The sequence below is a fragment of the Lycorma delicatula genome, chromosome 7 (genome assembly GCF_047948215.1).
Source record: "Lycorma delicatula isolate Av1 chromosome 7, ASM4794821v1, whole genome shotgun sequence".
NCBI lineage: Eukaryota > Metazoa > Arthropoda > Insecta > Hemiptera > Fulgoridae > Lycorma > Lycorma delicatula.
Window position 1 is genome coordinate 94,388,206 of NC_134461.1, and position 26,008 is coordinate 94,414,213.

Here is a 26,008-nt window from a genome sequence, read left to right on the forward strand (position 1 = left end):
TTTCTTTATGTTTCCACATTTGTTAACATCATGGCTCAGACATTTAAATAGCGGTGAAAATTTTATTACGAAATGTGTAGTCTTACTATAAAAAGTGTAAATAATTTGAATTTTAATATTCATAACGAATCGTGTATTCTGGAAAGTTTTTATAAGTCAATTACAGTACATTACATTTTAGATTATATACATTAAGTTTGTTGTAGTCAGTTTTCGTAGAAGAAATAATTTGTCAATTATAGTAAGTTATAAAAGAGGTAATTTTAAAATATTTTTTTGTAATTTACAAGAATTATCTTCTTAAGACGTAGAAATTTAATTTTACATATCTGTGCAATAAAAACCTAAAACCGGTTCCAAGGTAAATTATGTAATAATATGTACGGTTATTATTCTGCTTACCTAGCATTTTATATAATTTAGAAAATTTTTTAAATTTGTTTTTACGTTATGTAATTTTTCCAAACGAAAATTTTCCAACCAATTTTCTTGAAGTTTCTCCTGAAAATAATTTCAATATTAAAGTGGCAAGATCGTTTAGCTTACTGACAAGGTCGTTATTCAGTCCAATATATTAAGGATAATAATGGCACGCAAATAAATTTAAAAAATCGGCCGATTCGTCTACAACCAACTGTTTAATTTAATAAATCTTTGTTTACAGTTTTCACATAAATTATCTGAAATAAACTTTGAAATCAATACATAAATTTCGTCTACATAAAACATTTAACACAAATTCATCGGAATTCAGAATAACCTTGATACTATCTATATATGTACATATGAAAGATCGCATTTTAATACACTTGATCATTATGAAACGTAGTATATAAACGTGCAACAAAAAATCAACGATATGTGTTTGTATAGATGTATAAATGATCGATGCAATCAAATTCATACTGTTCAACAGCTGTGACGTCAGCTGACACCAGCTCTAGTCACTGTTGGTAATCGCAGAGACGAAGGAAACGTTTTGAAAACGTTTCAAAACTTATATATTTTATAATAATAAAATTTAGTAGAATTTCCCGTTGCTAAGGTTTATATATTTAAAGTAAGAACAAAACGAAAAATCAATGTGTTTGATAAAACATTTTATTTTTTTTATAAATATGTACGGATCAAATTAAAAAACTTCGTTTTAAAAAGTTTATTTCAGAATGATTTATTTGAGGAATTGTATGGAAGTAGTATGGATAAAATCGTATATATTTTTTTAATTTACAGGACTTAGCTTCTTAAGATGTAGAAATTTAATTTTACGTTCTCAGGTAAAAAAAAAGAGAAACATAAAATTTGATTTTTATGATTCTCAGGTAAACGTAATTGATACCGTCATTGATTTCGTTAACTGTTGTTTGCCGTATGAAATTTTCAGATCATCTAATCGATTCCATTTTTTGAAATCGGGCATTAAATTTGAATCCGTAAAATAAAAATTGTTTTAACATTATGTATAAATATATTATTTATATACTTTCCTGTTTAGCCTCCGGTAATTACCGTTCAGATAATATTTCAGAGGATGAGTGAGGATGATATGTATGAGTGTAATGAAGTGTAGTCTTGTACAGTCTCAGTTCGACCATTCCTGAGATGTGTGGTTAATTAAAACCCAATCACCAAAGAACACTGGTATCCACGATCTAGTATTCAAATCCGTGTAAAATATACACTCCTGTCAAAAATTTATATAACGAACTTCATCAAAATCATACATATATATATATATATATTTCTGATGATTTTCGATTATTTATTTCGAATTATGATGCTTTACTTAAGTAAAAAAGGAGGCTCCCTCCAACCAAAAAATATGATATTACAAATTCTTCATATTTTAAGAATAAATCTTATTTATTTATTGATTTATCATATAAAAAATAAAATTTTGTTCCGTATGAAGCATACTGTAACATATGTCATATTACTTTTTTCTTTCTTTTTTTTAATGATAGCAAAATATTTAACATAAAACATTAGCCTAAAAGTGTAAAAAAAAGTGATACTATAAATATCCTAATTTATGGAAGATTAATTATTACAACAAACTCTGTAGAAAATTCAGATGAAGTGAACTAAATCATACAATTTTAGTAACCTTTTTATAAACAAAATACAATTTTGTATTTAGGCAGAGCTTTAAAAGCCCTGTTTTTTCCTTCCTCCCGCTTATGAAATTGTTTAAAAATCAGCTTAAAAAACGAGGTTATAAATTTGACCTATGTGCTGTTATAAGAAGAATTTTTTAGTAGCAAAAATTGATCGACCATTTCTTAGCGTTGGTGTGTGCGCGCTACACTGATAATTAAAAACTAATTTGCATGATGATGATGAATACGTTATTTTAATAACAACGCTAAAAATAAAAAATTAGATTTAAAGTAATTTATTTGTATGTAAAACAAAATAATTAAAAAAAAGAAAGGAAAATTCTGAGAAAGATTTTAGGACCTAAATCTAAAAATAATGAGTATCGTAAGATTAAATGAAGAAATTTACCAGAAATTTGAAAAAAATAACCCACTCTGTTAGAAAAAGAAGATTTGGCTTTTATGGAATCTTAAAAAGTATAGAAGACAACAAATTAACAAAAATAATCTTTAATTATATTTTTAAATTAAAAAAAAAAAATAACTGGATTCAAGAAATCGAAAAAGATGTTAGTCGAAAAATTTGTGGGAATTAAATATTAAAGAAGAAAAAATGTTGTACCGGAATACTTAAAAAAATAGATAAACCGTTTCAAAAGTTTTTAATGAAAAACAAAGAGTAAATGGGGGAAGAAAATTATCCCAAAAAGAAAGAAACAAAGTAAGTTAATGAATGAAAGGGTATTGGGAGAAAAGAAAAGAAAATTCAAAGTAAAGTATATTAAACGCGATCCATAGAGATTCCAGAAAATAAAACTGACCTATCGTGTTATAAAGCATAATAATTCGGTCCCCCAGAAGAAAGTCTTATATTATCCTTCTGTTTTTTTTTTTTTTTAATAAATAATCTAAAAAAATATTTCGATCTATTTATTTGAAATTAAATTTTAAAATTTGTTTTTCCAAAAACAGTAATTAGTTGATACATTTTCCAATTACTTCGATTTTTATGCGATCTCCTTTAAGCTATATTTGAATATATATATATATATATATGAGTATTATTATTATTATTATTTTTTTTTTCAATTTACTGGTTTATTTATTTATAATCTTCATATTTTTATGCAGCTGTGATTCTTACTTATGTAAGCGATCCTTTCTAAGAGTACTACAGAATCTAGGAAATGCATTTAATGTCTGAGTTTCGTTATAGGGAAAATCCTGATATTCTCCTCCCCTTGATAGTGAGAGGATAACGATTGTACAGTGTTCAAAAAGTGACGCGACCTTATGGAAGAATGTTTCCTTCGCTTTTTGCAGGTTTGGTTGAGGATAATTGAGGGAAGATGAGTTACGCAATGCAACAGAGAATATTCATTCTCTCCCAATACATTAGATGTGCCAGTTGTGTTCAGACCCAGAATCCTTTTACAGAAACGTATTGTGTGGGGATGCACCAAACAAGTCCTCCATCAGGCGGCGGTAAAAACAAGTTCCAAGAGATAGGGAATGTGACACATGCAGCTAAAATTGGTCGACCGAAAGTACTAACACCAGAAAAGTTGATCGACGTACAGGCTTCATATTCTATTAGTCCCAAGAAGTCTGTGCGACGCCTATTTAGCCAGTCTGGTCTCTCCGTCATAGTACTCACACGGGATTGCGCAAGTGTCTAAAGATGCAACCGTACAGAAATCGTGCTGTTCACGCGTTATTACCTGCAGACACTGGAAAACGTGTAACTTTCTGTCAGCATGTCTTGTAACGCCAGATGAGGAAGCACTCGATGTTTGGTTTTGGTATAACGAGGCGTGGTTCCACGTTGATGGATATGTGAATGCACAGAATTGACGTATTCGGTGTACGGAAAATCCACGTCAGCTGCTCGACTCTCCACTGTACGGAAAAATGTGGGTGTTTGGCGTGCGTTGTCACACGTAGGCGAATCTTCAAGACATTCTTTCATGGTACTGTGAACAGCGAGCACTACATACAGATGGTACAAAATTTATAAACACTATATCTGTAGACCGGCTAGAGTACTCGTGGTTCAGCAAGACAATGCTACGGCTCTTACAGCCAACAACACTGTGACTTTCCTGGATCAGTGTTCTTATGGATAAATAATTTAAAATGGGTGATGGCCCCTTCGGTCTTCTGATTTATCCCCTCCTGACGTTTTCCTGTGGGGATACCTTAAGGATACTGCTTACAAAACTCATCCTCACCCCATTCCCGAATTTCAGGGCGAAATTGAACGATGTGCCACTGCAATTCCTCAACAAAAGTTACAACATGTTTAAGAGCGTGAAACGTCGTATTCAGTTGTGTGAATCGCATAATGGAGGCCACTTTCAACAACTGTTGTAACTGTTTGTAACTCATTTTCCCATAAGTTTGCGTCACTTTTTGAACACCTGTATATATTAACAACTGCTAGTATATACGATCGTCTAACGAATGAAGGAACCGAGTCACTCCCGGTATAAGAAGTTCCTCCTATTACAAGTGCCAACGGCCTCCTCCGGGGGCGGATGAGCAGTGGTGGGTATAAGGTACTCTGTTGCTCTGGGAGCGGGAGACTGCCCCCAAAAGCAGGAGAGTTTCTTCAGGAAGTCAACAGCATTGCAATACAAAAAGTAACGGAATACCACTGTAATAAAGATTCTAGTGACAATTCCTTACAGTAAGCCATGATGTTGACTTATTTTTAATGTTCCGGGATTAAAAATAGCTTCTCGTTCGGATGTCTGGGAGAAACAACAAAAGAAACTATAGGAGACGTAAGAGAAGGCTTGGGATAGAAATGGATGGATCCAGCGGTGGCGTAAGGGACCTGCTGTCAGGGGAGCACTAGTTGATACAAGCGATTGTCGGAACAACTCCTTTTTGCTGTATTATACCAATATTTTCTTGTGATCTGTCTGAAGTATCCCGGTTTCCAAAGATGTTTATGTATATATATTTTTTGAGTACATATTTTTATGACAAAACCTGCAATCCGTTATTAAAGTGACATAATTTTCCTCTTTCTTTGATCATTTGCAACTGATATTTGAGTCATTGAGGTTGTTTTATTGTTTTAAATATTTTTTATTAGTGAGCGGGGTGCATGTGCGCATTAGCCGGTTAACTGCGTTGCGTTGTGTGTGAACTTTGTTTATTATATTTTCAAGGTAAATAATTAAATGTTTTAAGTTGAATTCTTTTGTTATTAAATCATTAAATATAAATATAATGTGTAATTATTCTTTCCCTTCCATACGGAAACATATTGTGTGTGTTTATACGTAGTATTTATTTTTGTTATTTATTTAAATAATTCAATACTTTCTACATTGTTCGTTGTAACTTCATGTGAATATTTCTTGCGATTGACTTTAATTTGCCGTTGTGTTTCTTCCACAATTTCCACGGATGATAGATAATATTGTATACGTTATTTCTTTATACGAGCTGTTTAAACAAAACCCGAAATAAATCTTTCGTTTGAAATAATTGTGTGTAAACTGTACGATTATTTTTACTGTTCGTGACGCTTTCGCATTTCTTTGAACGATATTTTTTTTACAAACGTCAAAAAATAGTTAGTTTATTCTTTTATTTATGTTTAATCCAATTTCTTTACCAGATTTTTTGATGGATCTACTTTTTTTTTTAATTTGTGGTAGAATCTATTTATCCCGTTGTGTTTCCTCCTGATAAAGTTTATAAAAGATTTTAAAAAGAAGAATCTTATTACTTGCATAGATTATTTGAAAATATGTTTCAGCTTTTATCTTTATTATTGCGTAATAATATATAATTTTATGTCAGTTTTTTATTCAAAGTAAGTTCAAGAGAATTACGGGAAAAACTAGGATAACATATATATTCCTACATTCCAGACAGCCCTTATTGTTCACGATCAATAACAATCTCTTTCGTCGTTTCTCGATATTAATTTTATTTTTAATAATTCACCTGTTTCGTGCCTTTTTGTTTCTTGCTAGGAATTTTTTTTTGTTCATATAGACAGTCAGAATTAAAGCTTTTATCAAAATTTAAAAAAGGAAAACCATATGGATCTAGTTGAGATGATTTTTTTTTTTGAAGTCGATTAAAAATATACTCTTTGAAGTTTAATGAAATAATTGTGCAATGTATTACAGGAGCATTACTAAAGACTAAGTTTTATACGCAAAATAAATAATGTAAAGAATTTGCAATATATTTATATACAAAAAGTACGGAAACAGCTTCACATTAACATACACATTTATAACTGACGAATCTGCGCATATAATATCAAACATGATACAAGTTATAAACCCATATTATTTATAGCCCACCGGGTCGGTCTAGTAGTTAACTCATCGTCGTAAATCGGTTTTTTAACAGTTGATTTTCGAAGTCAAAGGCTCTAAGATTCAAATCTTAGTAAACGTTAGTTGCTTTGATACGGATTGGAATACTAGACAGTAGATTCCGGTGTGATTTAATGGTTGGTGTTCAAATTATACGTCTCAAAAACGGTCGGCCGAGTCTGTACAAGATTACATCTCATTTACATGTCATACATATCCTCATTAAATTGGGCCGTGAGGGGGGGTTGCTTATTGTTCATTAGTTGACCCGGAGGTAGGTGTATTGGCATCGAGCCGCGGTTAGATAGAAATTGTGGTGATTATTTTGACTGTTAAGCTGTCGGCGGAACGGCGACTGCACTACCGAGAGCATGGGTTACCATGCAGCCGTGAGGTGTAGCGGTTGTAACGGCATCTCGACGGTGGTTGAAAGAGAGTAAATGTCACGCGGGACGCTGCGATGGAGCTGAGTGGAAGTAGGAGTTCTATTAGCCTCTCCCTAGTGGACCAGACCGGAGTCCGTAAATTACCCTAAGTCTGGGGTATGAACTAAAATGAGTTCAATAAGGAAGCTAGGAGTAAACTCCGTTGTTCCGAGCAACATTGTTGGTGGTATGTTGTTATTTTTATTGCCTCATCCAAGTGACATTTACAAATTGGCTCTGTAAAATGTAGAACTAGGCGCGGAGTTTATGCTTCCGCGAACTCGGTTAGCCAGTTTACAGGGCAACGATGGAGAACATTCAATATGTCCGTATGAGGCCTGCAGCGAAGGCAAAAGCTGAGTTAAAAATCACCGATGTAAATATCCACCGAGGCATTTACATCGATGGCATTCCAACCGAGGCCTGGCTTATTACTGTGAGGTGTAATCAGTTGATGGTGTATAAGACGACTCCCGTTAAAGCCCATCAGGGCTAGGAACGGGGAGGGGGGTTGCAGCGACCGGAATCGTCACAAGGTGGGCGTCTTCCCCTACGGGGGTTGGGATGTTCATTAGTTGAAGTGATTGCAACGAACACTTTAGGAAGAAAAAAATATTGTTTATGGTTAGCGTACTGGCAAGCTGTAAAAAGAAAGCATTTTCAACATTTCTTGTAGAATGATATGCTTTCAGAATTTATTGTATTAATTAATTAAGGATCGAAAACGTTTGACTAAATTTTTAATTGAATATTGCTATATTAATTAAAGTAAATACTATCAGTTGACCTAGCCATTTAATTTGTAGTAGTGTTGCAAATTATTATTATTTATCATTGTAAAGGCTGTTATTATTCGTGTTTGGGTCATTAATTTCAACATTAGCTGTTTAAAGTTTGTTAATGGGTGTAATTTGAAAATAATACGAGATAAAAAAGTTACTACGACGTTTTACCTAGTTTTATTAGCACTGCGATTTTTTCGTTTTTTTTGCAACTTTGATTGCTTATATCTCGAAAACGAAGACATTTAGCGAAAAACGGTTTTCTTTATAGTTTTTCTCATAAAATTTTAATTAAAGATATCTATCATGTCCAATTTTCCAATTAAAAAAAGATTCAAGATGGCGGACAAAAATTTCAAACATACCATAAAGAAGTAGTAATTTTGTAACTATGTAGTTCCGCACTTGTTTCTACCTCATAGTATCCCTCAGTCTTGATATATGAAGCCTTTCCGATGATAATACATGATGATAATAATTAGATTACAAACATGAATTCAATATAATTTATATTTTGTTAAATTTATTACCCGTTACGGTAGAATATCGCACAAAAAATAAATTTCCAATATTATTAAAATTATTAATTATTATTTATAATAATATTAAGATTGCGTTGAAGATCTTCCAACCGTGAAAATGTATTTAAATTTCTTCCGTTTAACGGAGGGGGGAAAGGGGCGGTATTAATAAAAGGAATTAAGTTGCTATTTTAAAGTTTATTTATTTATTCAGTAGGATTATTTACTTCCTGTCTACGTCTCCCTAAATAAAGAACTCTAGTCTTTTCTCCCATTCCTTTCGCTTGGCGTATGTATGCGTGCGTAAAATTGTTGATAGTTTAATTATTCTAGTAGTTCCTAATCAGTTTGATACCGGTAGTTAAATATTAAATAAAAGTCTGTATCTTGCACCAATTATAGATATATAGAATATTTACTGTAGAATACAAACGAACGGATTTAATATTAACTAATTTCGTTTGTTTTTATGATACCGTATTACAATTTATCAGAATATACTCAAATAATTGTCTCTTTCATTAAAAGATAAAATCAATTTAATTATTGCTTTCAATATAATATCGATTTAAATTACGCTTTAATCCCTGAAGTCTCCCTGCGATTTTGGGTTCGTTCAACGTTTGTAAAAATTATGGTATAAGTGAGAGATGTCGACCTCCGTAATAGTCTTGATACTTCATCTGGAAGATTCCGAGTTCGAATCCTAATCAGGCTTGGTATTTTTCATACGCTACAAATATTTCATATCATAGCCCTACCGCACAAGGTTTGAGCTTATTTGATTAATTCTATTTAGTAATTATTTAAATGATTAGCAATTTTTAATTTTCTGTTTTTATTTTTTAATCTGTTTTACCCAAAACAGTATTTCATTCAGGAATCGCAGCAGTATTTTATTAACAAAAATATTACGTAATATATTATTTTCGTTATTAGCCATCCATATTTTATAATTACTTTACACCCGCCACTATTTTGATTAAAATAATTTAAAAATCTACCTACCAAATTAATTATCAGCGATATTAATATATACAAATAGTTTCATATATACGCATGTGTTAGGCATTAAGCCTAGTAATGGTGGGGGGAGACTTGTTTTGCTGAAAGTGTGTTGCGGGAAACCCGTTAACTTTCTCTTAGTATATCTCTGCGCGGACTAAAGTTAGTAAGGAAGAGAACTAACAGATAAAGACAGGTTGTTCGCTTATTATGGTAGTATAAAGTTAATAATAATAGTATTGTATATTGAAGTTAGTTTACGCTCGATGATCGGTGAGAGCACCAGTTCGTTGAACTTGACAATGTGTGTTCGGTCTAGCTAGTGCACTATTAAAAACAAATGTACTGAATAATTGTTTTAATATTTTTCTATAATAGTGAATATAGTTGGATGCACTATACAACACTTTATCTTTCATTTTATTCGTTTTTCTCAGTATGCGCGCCGTTTGTTATTGTCGTCGTTATGGTGGATATTCTGGTTGTTTATGTGACCTTGAAAAAACTTGCAGTGCTGTGATGTCATCGTTCTCCCCGCAATAATCTTCTGTAATCGGGTAGTTTGATTCTGCTGTAATGAACTAAAAATCAGTTCCACTCAGACCGATGTAGCGTTCACATCTATTAACTTACTACTATTAGTGTTATTGCAGTATCATAAGAATTTAAACATTTTTTTATTATATTTAGTGTCTCAATACGATCATCAATTTTTTTTTAATACATTTATTATAGTTTGTAGTGTAAACTGAAAAAAAAAGATACAGTGAACAATGTCTGTTAAAAGAGTAACGACCAGTCGGCCATCCTTAGATCGTGCCGTTAGTGTTAACATCGATGAACGTTCGATAAAATCAAAATCTGTTACTCCTTTGTTTATGGGACGTTGGAGGAGTTTTCGTTCAAGAACTACATCATTTACAAATCCGCAACAGTTTTCTAATTTAAGCGGTCGAATAAATTTTGGGGGTGATTCGCCACCTGCGGAAGAACTCGTCGATTATTCGGATAGTTTTGATGATACTACTATTGCCGATGAATTAAGTGTTAAAATTTGTAAAGAATCGATCAGACAAAGTATTCTCGATCATATGAGAATATCTGGTGGTGATGTGAAATTGTTACACGACATAGAAAGTAATAAATACAGTTTAAGTAGCGATGAAGACAATAACGATGATAATATCGATAATATTTTTAAAAATTTATCGCCTTCCGAAAGAAATTTCACTTTTCTATGGTGCGCTTTTATGAAAAGACACGATCTATTTGATATCTTATTTCGGTACAACGTCGATTTGAATTATACTTTAATCACGGAAGGTTTCAGTGCGATACATTTGAGTTCCTTTAGCGGTTGTGCTAAGTGCATCAAGTGGTTAATAAGTAAAGGATGCGACGTAAATCATACACCGGACACTCATACCCCTTTACATTGTGCCGTATGGGGTAATACCCCAGATACTGTCAGGTTGTTGCTGAACAGCGGTGCGAAAGTCAGCGATACCGTAATCCATTACGCTGTACGCGCCAATGCCGTCGAATGTCTGCAGATGTTATTGGATCGTGGTGTCGATGTCAATACTATTGACGCTTGTGGTACAGCACCTTTACATATTGCCGCCGATCGGAGGATGTCACAGTGTATGAAAATGCTATTAAATAACTCGAAATTAGATCCTAATATAGCGACACGCGATAAACAGATGACTGCGTTGCATTATGCGGCCGAAGGCGGTTACGTGGAATGCGTTCAAATGTTATTATCTAGAGGAGCTGATTGTACAAAAAAAAATAAAAAAGGACAGGTCCCTTTGCATCTGGCCGCTAAATCTCAAAGCGTCGATTGTATAGAAGCTTTACTAAAAGCAAAATCACCCATCGATGCCCAAGACAACGATAACAGAACACCGTTACATGCTGCTGTCGGTAAAGCTCTTCTCGCTTTTAATTCGGTTGAAATTTTATTAAAGTGGGGTGCAGACGTTAAAATTCAAGATCGTTACGGTTATACTGCGCTTCATGTGGCCGCATTAAACGAATTGATCCAGTGTGTTGATATTTTAATAATGCATGATGCCGATGTTAGTTCTAGAACTAAAGGCGGTGTGTCGGCACTAAGTATTGTAGCCCGAAAAACGCCCTCTTGTTTGACTACTATATGTAAAAAATTAGACGCTTCGATTTCACTACACGACCCCGAAGCTTCTAATAGAGAAGTAGAACTGAAACTGGACTTTCGTTATCTTTTAAGACATTCATATGGAGGTGAAGTCGGCTTACTAAAAACTTTGATAGATGAGGGACAAAAAAGTATGCTGGAACATCCATTGTGTGGTGCATTTCTTTATATAAAATGGCTTAAAATAAGACGATTTTATTTTTGTAGATTGTTATTGAGTGCTATGTTTGTATTGTTATTGACCACTTATGTTTTAACTGCTCTTGCCCATTATTGTTACAACGCATCGGTGATGAGGAGATCTCCGTCTTTTAACCCGAATAATATGAGTATCGATGAACAGTTGTGCAAAAATAATTCGGCTATGTATTATGTATTGATTGAGAGTCCTCATTCTATGCAGTTGATTTGGTATGTACTGGTGATATTTTGTTTATGTGAAATATCGCGTAAGCTTATGTCAGTTGCTGGTTATTCTACTTTAAGGTATTATTTTTTTCATTTAGGAAATGTTTTCGAATGGTTCTCTATTATCAGTGTTTTTGTTATATCCTTTCGGTATACAAATCAAACTTATACCTGGCAAAATCATGTCGGTGCATTTTCTATTTTATTTGGATGGGCTAATCTTATGTTGATGATCGGTCAGCTTCCTGTTTTTGGTACATATGTCGCTATGTTCACCAAGGTGCTGAAAGAATTTTTTAAGTTATTAGTTGCTTATCTGTGCGTTTTAATCGGTTTTACAGTCAGTTTTTGCATTTTATTTCCCACATTTACAGCTTTTCAAAATCCTTTGTACGGTATTGTCAAGGTTTTAGTTATGATGACAGGTGAATTGGATATGGATATGTTAAAAGAAGATAGCGATAGCGGCAAAATAACGGCTTTACATATTACTTCATATATCATTTACACATTGTTCGTTTTATTTGTAGCCGTAGTATTGATGAATCTTGTTGTTGGTATTGCAGTTCACGATATTCAAGGATTACATAAAACAGCCGGTTTATCAAAACTCGTGAGACAGACAGAATTAATATCATTTTTAGAATTGGCTTTGTTTCAGGGATATTTGCCCGATAAAATAACTAATTTATTGAAATTTTCTGCGTTGATAACTCCAGCTGCTTATAGAGTAGTATTACATGTTAAACCATTAAATCCAAGAGAAAAACGTCTACCTAAACATATATTGTCGGCTGCATACGATATAGCTAGAGATTGTTATAACAAAAGTAATTGCCCACCAGGTACTGTGACTACCCACAGGTACGCTATAAGTAAAGAAAATAAAACATTGACTGAAGAAATAAAACAACTAAAAGATATTATTAATGAACAACAAAACAACATGATAAAACAAGAAAATTTATTATCCGAAATAGTTAGGACATTGAAACATAATAAAGATATAGAGGACCAAATAGAAGATAAGTAGGAAATACGTTTAATTTTACTGTAACCATTATAATATTGTTTAGGCTGTAGATGACCAGTTATATAAACCACAGAAATATATTAAATTATTTTTTAATGAAAATATAGTAAAACCCCATGAATTCAGTGCAGATGGTAATGAAAGTGATGTCCTTTAAGAATATAACATAATTAGTTAATTATTTTATGCTTCCTTCATTATCTTTTTTGCATTAGTGAGTGCATATTGATTAAAATGGCTTGTCAGAATGATTTAAATACAAGTACAAGGTGAGCAACTTTATTTATAATTAAATTACATTATTTCAGAAATATTATTGCATTGTATTGTCTATAATAATTTTTACCAAATTGTACAAAAAGGGGGAAATACAAATACTCTTGTCAATCTCAGTGTTACGTCATTATTAATTTACTTGAATTGTCAACATTAAAAATTCCTTCTTCTGGCCACAATATCTTCTGAAAAATATACTCTCTCTCTCTCTCTCTCTCTCTCTATATATATATATATATATTTATATATATTGCTCTCACTATCATAACAAAAGAGATTTTTAATATTTACAAAGCTACTTGTACACAGTTTAATAAAACACTAAATTGAAGTATTGTATTTAAAGTGTGATAGATATTTATATTGTATTTTGGTGATTTTTGTTGTTCCTGTGTTTACTTCGATTCGGCATTCTCATTTTGATAAATGTATTTGTTAATAATAAAATTGTATATTTTAAAATAATTTATCGCTCAATAACTGTGTATACATATTTTTTTTTTTTTTTTGAATGTATAGTTCTTTTATTCATCTGATTTTTTTTTTAAAGTACTTTTCTCATGATTACTTGATGACAGTAATTATATATTATTTATATGTATATTTATATACATAGTGTTTAAATTATTCTTACCTTGCAAGTGAAACCATTGTATGTAATGAATTTTTATTTTACACTATGTCTCTGTCACTCTTATGGTATGATACAAATAAAGCATCTGAGCTACAAGTGTATGAATTGGTTTTTCTCTGCAATTAATAATGTTGACTGCACAGCAATCCCTGTAGTGAAAAATATGAAGATTTCTTGTATGGCTAAGTATTACATTTTAATGAATGAATGGGCTTTGCACATTGATGTACAGTAGTGCATTTTACTCGTTGGAAAAGGTAAAAGTACCTGCTTCGTTTATCACATTTCTTAATAACCTTGGCATAGGACGCATGTTATTCATGAAAATAATTTTGTGGCCCATTTTTGTAAGTGACTGATATTTTTGTCTAGTCGTCTACTGAAATTACGGATATGACACATAACATACATACATTTCATTATTAAAAAAAAAATAATCAGTCCCTATTTTTCTTTTGTTTTAGTTTATAAAATTTTCAATGTATAATATAATAGTCATTTTTGCATGTACAGTTTTAGCAATACTGTGCAGTATACTCCTGATTTTATGGAAGCAAATTAACCAGTTTTATAATTATACAGGAGAACCAGAAAATTTATCTTTTTTATGCCTCTGGTTTAGGCAAATTATCTACCATAATTGGAACAAAGACAAGATCCATTAGATCTATACATTATAGGAGTAGTTAATATGTTATACAGATGCTGTTGATGAATTTTGTTACTGAATTTCAAAAATAAAATGTTATTACCAACCCAGTCTAAGATACAGATGATAAAATAAATAATCGGTAAAAATTGGAATAGTATTTATTTGCCACAAATTTTTTTAGTATTTAAACTTTAACACCAAACATTGGTACATAAATGTTGTAAAGGATTTATTGATGATTTTCTTTTGTTTAAACATAGTACAGACTTAAAGTTAACAGTTACTAAAAAAAAATCAACAATGCTTTGGTTTTGTTTTGTACAAAGAAATTAATATAGTTGTGTATAAACCATAAAGGGATTTGAATAGAAAAGAACATTTTTACTTAATGTTTTATAAAAATCTTTATAACTCAAGTGCTATAAAATATTAAAAAATGCAAAAGCTTAGTGATCTTTAAAAAATGTTTCTATTAATTAACACACTATCCTACTAAAATGAACCTATGTTAGTTTCAATGATGGAAAAGTATTTTTAAAATACACACCCATAAGGTGAATGCTTTATACATTGATTTAGCCAGGTAGAGATTGTTATTTCTTTATGAAACTTTTTATGAAAACTGTTCAGAAAAGTATAGAAGAGATTAAAATAAATTTTTAATTTCTTTTGTATAGAAGTAATAAATTGTATTTAAGGTTGGTAAATGCATTATTACAGTTGATTTTCTAGTTTAAACTGCTTAAATTTTTACAGATTTCGCCAATTATCTGTGATTAGATGTTATCCTGCGCAATGTTACATTAGTAATTAGGACTATACTTTATTATATATTTTTTTAGATTGTCATTAATTGATGACGTTTAATATTGGATATTATCAAGTACTAGGTTTTACATAGATGATATTATATATTTAATTATAAACATTATATGAAATTTTGAAAAGGATTGTGTAGAAAGAGATGGATAAGATCAATGTATTTTTTTCTTAGAGAGGATATGTATACTCTTACTTGTTTCTATAATTGATCATTTTAATTTTGATTTGTAACAGTTTTATATGTGTTAATAAAGTTATTTAATATCTCTTGAGTACTTATTTTATTAGTCAGCTGCTAAATTGTGTAGTCAGACTGTAAAAATGGTACTGTCAGGGAATAGCAGTAAGAAAAAGTTTTTATTTTGTAGGAAAAACAATAAAGTAGATTATTGTAAAAATTGTGCTTATGAATGCAATTTTTGTGCGCGCGCGCGCGTGTGTGTGTGTGTGTGTGTTTGTAAGCTTATTTTTAAAAGACTGTGTAGTTTTAAAATTAAATACTCTTCTAAGTGGTATGTTATATTCATTATTTGCTGCTGCCTATGCAAATTTAACCAGTTTTATTTGACAAGTTATTCTTAAATTAATTTACAATTATCAAACAATTATTTTTAATTATTAAGATTATTTTTGTTGATTTGGCTTGTTTAGTATTTAACAAATATATACATCCACTGTTGATAAAATAAATTACAGATAGTTTTCAGTTTTTTAAATATTTTCTTATTAAATAAGTACCTAAGTAATTGTACAACAAATTTGAATATTTTGTGTCATTTAGAAATTATTAGTTCTTGTCTAATCTGAAATGATAAAAGTTTTCTAGTCAATTTATTTACAAATTATTGCACTTGGCTCTTTATATAATTGATAATTTTGTATTAGAAATTACTTTTGTTAATCATTACTATTTAAGTGCATTGTGTTTGTGTTGTGATACTTAATTGATATTAAAATTATACAGTATTGTGTTATATATTCTTATAAGAATGAACAATAAATAAATTACTACTCTGTTGTATTTTCTATGTTAATAAAATCTTGATTTGATATTTTTTATAATTTTATCACATATTTATTCAGTATTATGTTATCCAACATGTATCTTGTTTCATCTGCCTATTCGTATTGTTCATTTACTTATTGCTATGCCGAATTTAATAATCTGCTACATTTGAGAAATTGTAATCAGTATGGGAAAGAAAAAAGTTGTTACTTCTAATTAGTTGAGTAATTTTAAGATGAAATTACACTCTTGTTACTTTTTTCTGGATTTGAATTCTGGTATGTCATTTTATTTAAGTTAGGGTTCTATTAAAAATAATATTGTTAATCAACATAGTTTCAGATGTCTAGATAAATCCCAACAACCAAATTGATCTGACTCTTTACAGCCTATTTTGAGATAAAATTAGGAAAGTTTTTTCATTTCATAAACTTCCATTTTTTATTATCTTTTTGAGAGAGTATGCTGTTTTACTATAGTTAAGCTTAATTACAGTTTAGTCATTAGTATAAATATGGCGTGATAATTATTGAGAGATTACAATAACTGAACCCATATTACTAATGCACACCAATTAATCATGCTTAAAGCCTCTTAAAAGTAATTTACATTTAGTTGGATTTGAACCAAGATACTCAACATCACCGAACAATTCTTCTAAGATTTAATTAACAGTCATGTTTTCCACTTCCCCAACATGCGTTGTATATCAGTATAACAAACATACAATGTGTTTACACTGTTGCATAAAGAAAAATCTCAATAATAGTACTGTCTGTTATTCATGTTTACTTGGTAGATAATGATTCTATTTTGTTGTGTTATGTGTTTAAGAATTAATTTTAATTCAGTGAAAATAATTATACGCAACCCTGTCTAATATACTGAAAATATTTTTTTATAACTAAAAACAGTCAAATTTATTAATCTCAAAATAGCAGTTTGTTAAATCCAACACTGCTATTCCAAAATATTTTGCACATTCAGAGAGTCACCACACAATCATGTACTACAAAAATAAGATGTAATTTATATGTAGATCATCTTATCTGTATGTTTAATTTCAACTTATGTTTGATAGAGCTTGGAATTATTTTTATAATCTTGAAAAGATTATACAACCTTAGAACTCTGGACTTTGAAATCAGCTGATTTATGATGACCAACCCAGTGGGTTCGTGATAGCACCCAGCTCTTCAAAAGGGATCTTTGCTATCATTTTTTCCACAAAACATTTTTGAATGACATTGTCTCACTGAAACTAAATAGATCATTCTTTCTGTTACCTTCTTTTACTTTAGTTTCAGATTATTTTGGATATAATGTTTTTTTTAAACAGTAAATAAGTAAATAAAATTATTCTATTTTCTTTTTTAATAAGACTGTTCACTTATTTGTTATAATGCAATGTGACATCTGGGATGTATATCCAGATCAGTCCAGAAATCAGCAAATTTCTTTATGCGTTTATGTTTTTTTCCACTGTGTATTATACCACATTAAAGTTTGCAAACTTAAAGAATGTGTGTAGATAATAAAAGTGTAATAAATAAGAAAACAAATTGTAGATTATTGTACACAGTGAAATAAGAATTATTTTTGTAACTAAATAAACCACGTCTAGAGTAGATTGATTTGCAGTATTTTAAAATAATTAAATTTATGAATTTATAAAAAAATAGTATTATAAACATTAAAGAAAAATTACAAGTGATAACTGTACTAATCTTCAGTGATATTAGGTTATTAAACAACTGGGGAAATATTTTTTTTTAGAAATACTAATCTTTTATAGCATGATTTAGTTATTTGAATTGAATTCTTTTATCACAGTTTTTTATATGTGTAAATCTATGCTTTTCTATTTCAAAATTGTATTATCTTGCTTTTTTTCTTATAACTGTTGACAACAGTATATTATAGTAAATTCATTACCAAACTTTAGTTAATACAATTCATTATTCATAATTAAGATTTTCAGAATCTTTTCTCTAATTTAATTTTAAACCAGATATTGAGGAGATCCAATAAAGTTTACATATTTATAATTATTAAACGGATGTGATATCAGTGTAGGTTTTTTGTTTTTACAATGTGCTATGAACGCTATGCTGGCTAGGTAATGTTTATTAATGAATAATAGGATTGCTATATATTTATCCAGTAAAATAACTTCAATTTTAACTCTGTATGTTAACTAGTTTGATGTTTCTCACACTCATTAATAGAGTAAGAGATCTCATTAGAGTTTTTCAAATCTCATTAGAGAAGTTGAATTTGTTCAAATCTTGCATCATTTACTGTGATACTCATCTCCAAGTACCTGAATACAATTTACAACAGAATTTTAAAGCTTTTATTTATTCTAAACATCTTATATTAATTGTGTGGTATTTCCAGTTTATAAAAAGTACGTTCTAAGTATTTAATATTTTTAAACATTGTCAGGTACCTATGATATCTTATATCTTGGAAAGGCTTAGATTATAAGAAAGATAATTAAGAATAATTGTTTTAATAAAGAATGTGCTGAAAAGTAGAAAGTTAGGGATAAATGTATGATTTTGTAGACCTGTTAAGTTAGGGATAAGGTTTAAGTAAAAATTTTTAGTAGTGAAAAAATTCTAAAGTTGTATTAAGATATTCAAGAATGCAAATTAGAATTCAATGCTTCAAAAAGAGAAAAAGTGGCTGACAACAAAAATATCAAAAAATTTATTAAATACTGCAGTCATAAGAGTCACTAACACCAAAAAAGGAATCAATTTCAAATCAGAAAATGATGAAATAAGTATTGAAGATGAAGTATTCGATATTGATGAATATTTTCAATATAAAATAAAATTTTCTCTTATTGAAAAGAGAAAAAAGTTTCTCTTCTTCCTGAAATTAATAAATATATAATTTTTTTCTAGGAGTGGTAGTAAAAATATCTAAAAATAATGTATATGCTGTTCAAACTGTTAGACACAAAAATGAAACTGCATACTTTTATCAGTTAACATGGAATCTATTAATCTATACAAAAAAAAAATACATTTACATGAGTTTAGATGGTGTTAAATGTTATTATTGCATCACCAATTAAAAACTTCATACTGGAGTCTTATGTTTTTACAAATGTTTTCCTTAGCAAGGGCAAATATATCAGATAAAACCTTAGTGAATAATTATTGTCTGAAATTCAAAATAGCACCCAAAATTGAACTATTTATATTTAGTCTATTGAGCCAGGCAACATAGCTTTTGTTTCTCCTGGTATTAAGTGATTTCAGCTTTTTCTTAAAGCTTACAAAAAACAGAATAATAATACTTTTATTTCCAACTGAAAATTATTCAGTGGGTTAAAGTATTTTTAGTTCACACATATTTAAAACAAAATTGTATGCTATAAATTAATGTGGTAAAATTCAAATAAGCTAGATAAAAATAGACAATGCACATTATAAGACTGGAAATTAGAAATCTGTATAAGTACACCTATGATGTAAATTATTATCAGCAAATAAAAATTAAAGTTAGATGAAAAAAGTAGTATGAAATTTAATAAAGAGAGCAATATGTTTTCTGTATTATAACCATATACTCTTAAATTATACATTATTTCTACCTTCCTGTTACAAACCTTTTTGAAATATAAAAGCAAACATGGTTTATCTGTTGTTCACAGTATAACAAAAATCTGATGTGTACACCACATGATTTCCTTGTACACCTATTAAATTACATATACACATTTTTTGCTGCACTTCATTTAAACTTATTTCACTTGAAAGTGAGATACGATCCTCCAGTTCTTTAATAAAATGGACAGTTACACAATTGCTAAAATATTAGTTATTAACATCAAATATTTATACAGTTAAATTCAACAATCTTACCTGAAATATTAGGATAGAGTAAAAGTCCCTTTATTACTATTTAAATAAATGTGTCTTATATTAATCTAATCCTATGTTTTTTTAAATTAGTATGATATAACCATGAACAAAATAAAAACAAAAACGAATAATCAGATGTTTCACCAATCTGATGTGGACACCACATGACTTGTACGCCTGTTAAATTACATGTACACATTTTTTCAAATGAAAAGTACATAAAATTTTATTTCATTAATAATTTCTGATATTTTTTCATTTTTTTTTTTGTTATTGAATTATTATCTATTGAAAATATTTTTTTTTACAATGAGAGGTTAATAATTATTAACAAATTAATATATTTAAATTTAAAAAAAAAGGAGATGAAGTCTGATTCGAACTGATGTGCCTTCCCCCGTAGAAGATCCAAATATTTAATTAATTAAAATTTGATTTTAATCTGAATTTTGATTTTTTAACTCTGGAACCAATGAAAATAAGTATCACTTATATTGTTGAAAACCTCTCAATGGGGGCTTATTTCTGCAGTTAAGAAAAAGTCCAAAATTCAAATTTTTGGGGATTTTGTGCTTTTTTTTGGACACTTTTGGTTCAGTCAGTTGAGTCAAAATGGGAGGTCCACAACTAGGTGTTACAACAGTTCTAAATCCAAAATTTCAGCATTCTGGCTAATTGTTTTTGAGTTATGTGAGATACGTACATACATTCGTATGTACAGACGTCATGCCAAAACTAGTCAAAATGGATATTTCTGTAGAAATCTGAAAACCAAAATTTTTCATGATCACAATACTTCCTTTACTTTGTACAAGGAAGTAATTAATTCTTATTAATAATAAGAAAGATCCAAGTCCTATTGATTTTAAATTTCCTGTAATATTAAACTGTAATATTTTTAATCTTCCAATAATGTTTAGGGAATATACTACTGATTAATTATAAAAAATAACAGATTTGTTTTCAAACAATCCTGTAAATAATCAGATTATATAAGAGAAAGTTTGACATTCTCTAGATGCATGTTTCTCAAAAATAAAATTTTTAAACCTTTTTGATATGATATAAGCATATATCATCAATATTACTGGTATTAAAAAATAAAAAAATAATAGAATTTACAAGGGCGGTTTGAAAAGTAACTTCCATTTGGCTACAAATAAAAACCTCCATAGATACAAATATTTTATTTTATCTTAAAACTACAGCTTTTAACTATCTTTCAACAAATTCACTGTTTAAATTCAAGCATTTTTCATAGCATTTCATTAATTTACAAATACCCTCATCTTAAAATTCAGCCACCTTTCACAGCATTTTGTAGTTTCCACAGTACTTTGATGATAACAGTTCATCAAAGTGCTGCAATGCAAGCCATTTCTTCATGTGAGTGAAGAGATGAAAATCAATCAGCGCTAAGTCCAGGCTGTAAGGAGGTGATCATAAATGTCCCATGGAATTGATTCAGAAGTTCTTGAGTTCTTCAAGCAATGTGAGGACAAGCATTGTCATGCAAAAAAACAACACTGGATGACAGCGCATACTGTGATGTTTAGTCTGAATGGCTTGCCTAAATTTCTTCAAAGTTTCACAGTAGATTACCGAAGTAGCTGCGACGTCGCAGCACTTGGTTGATGATGACAAACTTCAAAATGCAGTGAAAGGTTGACTAGGTATCCCCAACAGCTGAATTTTATAAAGAGGGTATTTGTAAATTAGTGAAATGCTATGACAAATGAATGAATTTAAATGGCAACTATGTTGAAAAATAGTTAAAAGCTGTAGTTTTAAGTTGTGTATAATAAAATATTTTTATCTATGCAAGTTTTTTATTTATAGCCAACAGAGGTTACTTTCTGAACCATCCTTGCATTACTAATTCATTTTTTAAATAATTTTGAGATTTGATATTTTTTTTGCTCCAAATGAAGAAGATACATTTTTTAAGTAGATGCTTTATTTGGGACATGAACAATAATTATGAATACCTTCTGCATTTCAATCTAGCAGTGGCCGGGAAGATAGCCACTAATTGCTTTAAATGCTGCTGCAATTTACTCACCAATTGATAAATTGAAAACCAAGAGAGGTTATGAATGTGTGAAGTTTTTAAATCTTTGTACTCTGCTGATCTAAACTAAGAAGATGAAGTTTTCAATGGAAGCATCTGGTTTCACTAATGAAGAAAAAATTCAAGTCTAAGCCTTCCAACCAGTAAAATTTTCATTATTGTAATGTAAGATGTAGATGGTGTGATATTTTTATGACTTTTAAAAGGATGAAAGAATATTCAATAGAAAATATTTTTCAATTTACTGGTATGCAAGTTTAAACATGGATAGATTTTAATCATCAAGGATGACAGTTAGTTGTGATTTTGTTGCATGACAACACTTGTTTACGTTATATAATAAATATGACAAACACTGATAGATTTCAGCTACCCTACAACCAGTCTTACAATATGGATTTGACATCATTGATTATCCACCCATACAAGTTCTATTTCCTAGACAGTGCTTTAGGAGAGTAATTTTTCCAAATAAATGATCAGGTGCAGGATCAGCTTCAATATTAAGACAAAGTATATATTCCATAGTTGTTATATTAAAACCTTTCATAAACCAATGATCAACTCCATCAGTCTGAAGGGAGATTATTTTGAGTGATAACTTAAAAGTGTAATTGAGAGATAACATAAAAGTTTAATTCTTCTGTGCTAAAATAATACAAAGATACCAATGATTGTATCTTAAATTAATTAATAATTCTCATGTAAATAAGTTTGTTATTTTTCTTATTATTTTAATTCTTGTTATTATTTCAGGTACTCTTCCCATTACATTTCAGCGGCATGTTAGACAAAGTTGATATTGACGCTACAGTCACTGATGGTGGTACATCTGGGCAGGCAGGAGCGGTTAGATGGGGAATTGCTTGGGGCTTACGATCATTTGTCAGCACTGATATGATTGAAAAAATGAGATTAGGTAGGTGTTTGTTTATATATATATTTATTTATTTATTTTATTTCCTTTCATTAGATCAATCAAAGAACAGAATAAATAAAGTAGTATGACTTACCTTATTCCCTATATATGCAGGAGTGCTTTTGCGATTTACTCACATCATCAGCTGCATTACATATTCATATATTCATCTCAAATTACATTACAAACTTCATAAAATATAATAACTTATCATGCATTTATTTATTTAATTTAAAATTTAAAACCTTTAACCTTTTTATTTCATTCTATCCACTTGTATGTTGAGTTACAGAAAATTGCATGAGTTCTGTGAAGAGTGAATATTTTATAAGAACATTAAGTATATAAAAAGATAATTTAAGAGGTTGTGAAATTTAAATATTTAATCATTTTTTTTATTTTATTATTTTTTTTTTTTGGTTGTTTGTGGGCGAAAAACGATTGGGCGTTATCATCCCCGGGTAGTTATTATTAAAAGGGTAATATAACTTTAAAATAATAAGCTACACAAGGTGTAAACGTAATATTAATCATATAATAAAAATTTACTAAAACAAGCCAAGAAGGCAAAATAAAACCCAAAACTAATATCACAGACAAAGTTGATAAAATATTAAAGATAAAATAATAGAATAAAGAAAGTATAAAAACTTACCTAACTCTGATGGGTTGTGCAAAAATTCCCACCCCGGATAGTAAAATTAAACAGAACTAAAAAATCAAATCGAAAATAAAGGTTAAAATGATTAAAAAACTCTCCCTACAGAAAAACATGTATAAGTATATTAAATCCTTTGCAGTAACCCAGTACTATGCAAAAAGAGAAACATTCGCTCCAAAACACTGCCATCATTGCCCAAGACATCACGAATGCTGCTGGGTATACTAAACTGATGACGCAATGCCACATAACACACGCAGTCCACGAGAATGTGGTGCACAGTCATGCGGCAGTTGCATCGTGTGCACAGGGGTCGGTCTCCTCCTGACATTAGATATTCGTGTGTGATCCTCGTATGCCCCAACCGTAACCGCAGAGGACCACTCCCTCACAACGAGAGTTCCTGCAAGAGGAGCCCCACGGCAAGACTGAGTCTTTAATCCGAAGTTTACTATCGACGGCAGCCGTTCAGCCACTTTGCCACCTTGCTTGCAGTGATTGTTTTATATGATTAATAAAATCAAAGGTAGTAACTTGGGTGGTGAAAGGAGATTGAATACACGCATCTTTCGCAGCAGAATCTGCCCTCTCATTACCAAGAATCCCAACGTGGCTAGGGATCCAGCAAAACACCTACCCCCTTGTTTCGTTTTTCTAACTCAGCGATTTTATCATAAATGCCAACGACGACAGGATGTCCGGAATAAAGGTTTTCCAATGCCTGGAGAGCACTGTACGAGTCACTGCAAATAAGAATCTTCCTATATTTAGGGCCAACGATACTTAGAGCACTATCCACAGCGAGTAGTTCCGCAGTGAACACACTCGTAACACCGGGTAGGCCAAACATATGTCTGTTCATTGAAAACAAAAGCACAACCAACGTTACCGTCATGCTTCAACCCATCAGTGTATACCACCACGTCTGGGTTCGACTTGGTGAGGAGAAACTGGAACACCTGCTGGTAAACAATAGGTGGCGTTGATTGTTTATCATACATTGTAAGATCAAACGTAAAATTTACATGGTTTATTCTCCACGGGGGATTCGAGCACGGACATGATGGAAAGAACGAGGGAGTGCCAACATTCATACGCTGCAGCAGACATCGTGTACGGACACCCACAGGCGCAGTACACCGTGGACGGTCCTCATACTTCCTCAAATTAGGATTCTTAAGAACTGGGTCAAAATCTGGGTGATTCGGCTGTCCGCTGAGATGGGCAAAATAAGATAACAAAAGCTGGTCTCGTCTATCCCAAAGTGATGGCTCACCATTCTCTACAAGTAAGCTTGCGATAGGGCTTGATCTAAACGCACCCGTGGCAAGCCGAAGAAAAGAATGATGCACACCGTCTAGCATCTTAAGTACGGTTTGACGAGTTGAGGAATAGGCGACACAACCATAATCCAAACGGGAACGAACAAGGGAGTAGTAGAAACGTAACATTCATGACCGATCGGCCCCCCCAGTTGGTGTTACTTAGGACCCGCATCATATCCAAAAGTTTGGAACACTTTGTCCTCAAATCCCTCATATGTGTGACCCAAGTAAGACGGCTATCAAAAAGCAAACCCAGAAACCTGACGTAAGTAGAGACAGCAATAAGCTCCCTGTTCAGAAAAATCTGCGGATTAGAAGGGTTCCGTAGCCGAGAAAAGACTACACATTTCGTCTTGTGGGGTGAAAATGTGAAACCAGTAATCCCTGACCAAGCCTGAAGGCGAAATATAGTGTTCTGCATCAGTCGCTCCGCAGTGGGTGTAGAGCGGCTCGCAACGTAAATAACAAAATCATCAACGAAAAGACAACAAGAGACAGGAGCCTGTACACAAGTGGTAATGCTGTTTATGGCCACAGAAAACAAGGTGGCACTTAATACACTACCTTGCAGTACCCCATTTTCTGAGACGACACTGTCTGAAAGTGTGAATAGTCTACACGAACACGAAACGTCCGGTGATTCAAGAATCCCCGGATAAAAGCAAGCATGTTGCAAGTGATCTCCCACCTCTTAAGGGTGTTAAGAATGCCACGTCGCCAGGCCGTGTCGTACGCCTTTTTTATATCAAAAAAGATAGCAACGAGATGTTGGCGGTTCAGGAAGGCGTTTTGTATGGCTGGCTCCATCGACACTAAATGGTCAATGGAAGATCTCCCATGTCGGAAACCACACTGTTCCGAAGAAAGAAAGCCATGTTTCTCTAAGTACCACGCAAGCCTGCGGTTCACCATCCTCTCCATTACTTTGCACAACACGCTTGTTAAAGAAATAGGGCA

The 26,008-nt window shown here is 31.2% G+C and overlaps 2 protein-coding genes across 2 annotated transcripts in view; both read left to right on the forward strand.

Moving 5' to 3' along the window:
- mRpS9 (mitochondrial ribosomal protein S9) overlaps positions 1-26,008 on the forward strand; it is a 99,967-nt gene that overhangs the window by 69,279 nt on the left and 4,680 nt on the right. Inside the window, exon 10 of the mRNA XM_075371371.1 lies at positions 22,903-23,065. Coding sequence (XP_075227486.1) covers positions 22,903-23,065 — 163 coding nt within the window. The remainder of the gene's footprint in view (positions 1-22,902; positions 23,066-26,008) is intronic.
- On the forward strand, positions 9,367-15,857 carry wtrw (ankyrin repeat domain 61 water witch). Its single transcript, XM_075370901.1, has one exon. The coding sequence runs from the start codon at positions 9,955-9,957 to the stop codon at positions 12,802-12,804; it is 2,850 nt and encodes a 949-aa protein (XP_075227016.1). The 5' UTR covers positions 9,367-9,954; the 3' UTR covers positions 12,805-15,857.

Bases quoted from the DNA above. Each gene is read 5' to 3' on its own strand.
- wtrw (XM_075370901.1), top strand. From the start codon at position 9,955: ATGTCTGTTAAAAGAGTAACGACCAGTCGGCCATCCTTAGATCGTGCC.